Source organism: Rhincodon typus, chromosome 8 (genome assembly GCF_021869965.1).
Source record: "Rhincodon typus isolate 14 chromosome 8, sRhiTyp1.1, whole genome shotgun sequence".
Taxonomy (NCBI): Eukaryota; Metazoa; Chordata; class Chondrichthyes; order Orectolobiformes; family Rhincodontidae; genus Rhincodon; species Rhincodon typus.
Window position 1 is genome coordinate 78,218,006 of NC_063339.1, and position 2,832 is coordinate 78,220,837.

General features: G+C 50.2%; 1 protein-coding gene across 1 annotated transcript in view; it reads right to left on the reverse strand.

Annotated features, from left to right (window-relative positions):
- Positions 1–2,832, reverse strand: part of sptbn5 (spectrin, beta, non-erythrocytic 5) — a 165,848-nt gene that overhangs the window by 23,520 nt on the left and 139,496 nt on the right. Inside the window, exons 58-59 of the mRNA XM_048600480.1 lie at positions 2,099–2,316; positions 195–384 (exon numbers count right to left, since the gene is read on the reverse strand). Of these exons, the coding sequence (XP_048456437.1) occupies positions 195–384; positions 2,099–2,316 (408 nt within the window). The remainder of the gene's footprint in view (positions 1–194; positions 385–2,098; positions 2,317–2,832) is intronic.

The following is a 2,832-nucleotide window of genomic DNA, read 5'->3' on the forward strand; positions in this document are numbered from 1 at the left end:
GGGATTGCGGCGATCTCCGTGAGAGGGGATTGCGGCGATCTCCGTGAGAGGGGATTACGGCGATCTCCGTGAGAGGGGATTACGGCGATCTCCGTGAGAGGGGATTACGGTGATCTCCGTGAGAGGGGATTACAGTGCATTACTAAGGGGCTTAGTGCAGGAAGCAGGGGGAAGAGGTTCCTTCTAGCCTTTACCTCCTCCGACATGACATGCGTGTTCTCTCTCAGCTCATTTCCTGCACTTCTCAGCTCTTCATATTTGGGTCTTTGCTTGTCAATCTCACATTTATACTCATCGTGATGTTTACAGAGCTGCTCTGTTCCCAAGATGCCCCTGGCCTGTTCCTCCGAGTCCAGCAGTGTGTCCATCTCATTCACCCAGGCCCTGTGGAAGCAGGAAGATCATAGAATCACAGAATCCCTTCAGTGTGGAAACAGGCCATTCAGCCCATCTAGACCCTCTGAAAAGCATCCTGCCCAGACCCACTCCCTACCCTATCTCTGTAACCGTGTATTTCCCATGGCCAATCCACATAACCTGCACAACTTTGGACTGTGGGAGGAAACCAGAGCACCCATAGGAAACCCACGCAGACACGGGGAGAACGTGCAAACTCCACACAGACAGTCGTCCGAGGGTGGAATCAAACCCGGGTCCCTGGCGCTGTGAGGCAGCGGTGCTGACCACTGAGCCACCGGCACACCCGTGGTGGTTTTGGAGAGTAGGTTAATGCTCTCGATGCCTGGAGCTGTGGCCGATGCTCCAGGCACTGGTTTTACTCGAGCATGAGGCCTGTAGATCCACATTCAGCTGGTGTATTATGTGCTGTGGTGTCTATCACTGCCTCTCACAGCTGGACAGGATGGGTAGTCATTTAGTGCAGTACCACCTCTCTTCAGCTTAGTCCTGGTGGATCTTTCTTAACCCTAACCCCCCACAGTCCCCACCCTCATGGGGTCGATGCTGCTCCCATTTTTACATCCAAATAACACATTTCTGCCACATTGTTCCTCGATCAGTTATCTGCCTCACGAACTGTTGGTTCTCTCTCCTGTTCCTCTTGTCACAAATATCCCTTGCTGCTTATCAGCATCTCAAACCCAATCTTCCACCTCAGCTCCCTGTTGACCTGCAGACCCTCGACCCTGTTACCACTGTCTCCCCACCCCCCAACCAATCTTTCCAGCTGATCTCTGCCCACAGTACACACGTCAGTGCAGGGATTCTCTCTTGGGTCTCACGTCTGCATTCATCTCTCACCTTGCTGCCCACCTCAACTTTCTCCTGATGATAAAATTATTTTGAAAGAAGTACAGCTAAATAAAGTTTTGTTTAAAAAAAAGAAAACATTGAAATGCCCAGGCTGTGTCAGGTTATCAATGTTGGTGAGAGGAACACAAAGGCAAATTATCGAAATGGAGACAAATTTCACAGTGCATCTGGGTGTGCTCATGCATGAGTCACAGAAAACTAGTATGCAGATAGAGCAGGTAATAAGGAAGGCAAATGGAATTTATAGTTAAAGGAATAGAGTCTAAAAGTAGCAAAGTGTTGCTTGCAACTGTACAAAGCATTAATGAGACCACACCTGGACGATTGCAAAAAGCCTTAGTTCCCTTACTTGGGGAAGGCTGTAGATGTACTGGAGGCAGTTCAGAAGAGGTTCACTAGATTGATTCCAGAGATGAGGGCTTTGTCTTACAAGGACAGGCTGAGCAGTTTAGATCTGTACGGTCTCAGGTTTAGAAGAATGAGAGGAGATGTAATATAAGATGCTAAAGGGGATTGACAAAGTAGGCATAGAGAGGGCGTTTCCTCATGTGGGGCAATCTAGAACGAGAGGTAATAGTTTTAGGAAAAGGGTGAGCAGATCTCAAACAGAGATGAGGAAAAATTACTTCTCTCAAAGGGTTGCGAATCTGAGGGATTCACTATCCCAGAGTGTGGTGGTGCTGGGGCACTGAATAAATCTGAAGAAGAAATAGATTTATAATTAGTAACGGGTTGAAGGGCGACGGGGAGCGGGCTCTCATTAAGTTTTAACTCGGTACAGTCAGTGAAGTGCCCCACGCTGTCCAAAGACCCAGCTCTCACTCACAGGAAAACCCGACAGTTGCTCACGTAGGCCTGGACGCGCTCAGCTTGCAGTAGCCTCTCCTTGTACTCTCCGGCTTTCCGATACAGGTTATCCCAAGACTCGGCCACCTCCTCCAGCCGTTCCTGCAGGTTGTCCCTGACATGCGGATACGCCAAACCCAGCATCCGAGCTTCTCCGCCAATACGGTCAACTTCCCGGTTTATGGCTCCCAGCTCCCTCTGGAAGGAACACAATTATTGTTTAATTAAGTAAGTGAGAACACTTACTTCTTATTTCTTATTGGAAGGTAACAGCTACTCCATACCTATAGCCATTCTGAGTGGAATCACCCAGTGCTGATCCTGAATTTTGTTGGGAATTCCCACCCAACCTTGGTGAAGCCCATGGGAATGTGCCCCCACCTCTCTGAGACCGTGTCCCTCTGGGACTGTGCCACCCAATGGAGCCCTGCTCACCACCAACCCCACCTCAGTCTGCTGGCCTGCTCTCCACATGTGGAGTGGCAGACCCTTCTCCTATTCCTAAAGGGCAATAGGCCCGTCCCAGCAGATGGTTGCCTCTATAAAGGATAACACACCATCCCCCTCCCCCAGCCATAGCAGACAGCCCCTACAGCCAAGTGTCCCACTGATAAAGTGCCCTCTTTGCAGTGTGACCCCACCCAGGAGTGACCTCCCAAGGATTGTTACCCCACTGGTGGAATCATCTCCCGGGGGAGTGACCCCACTGGTGGA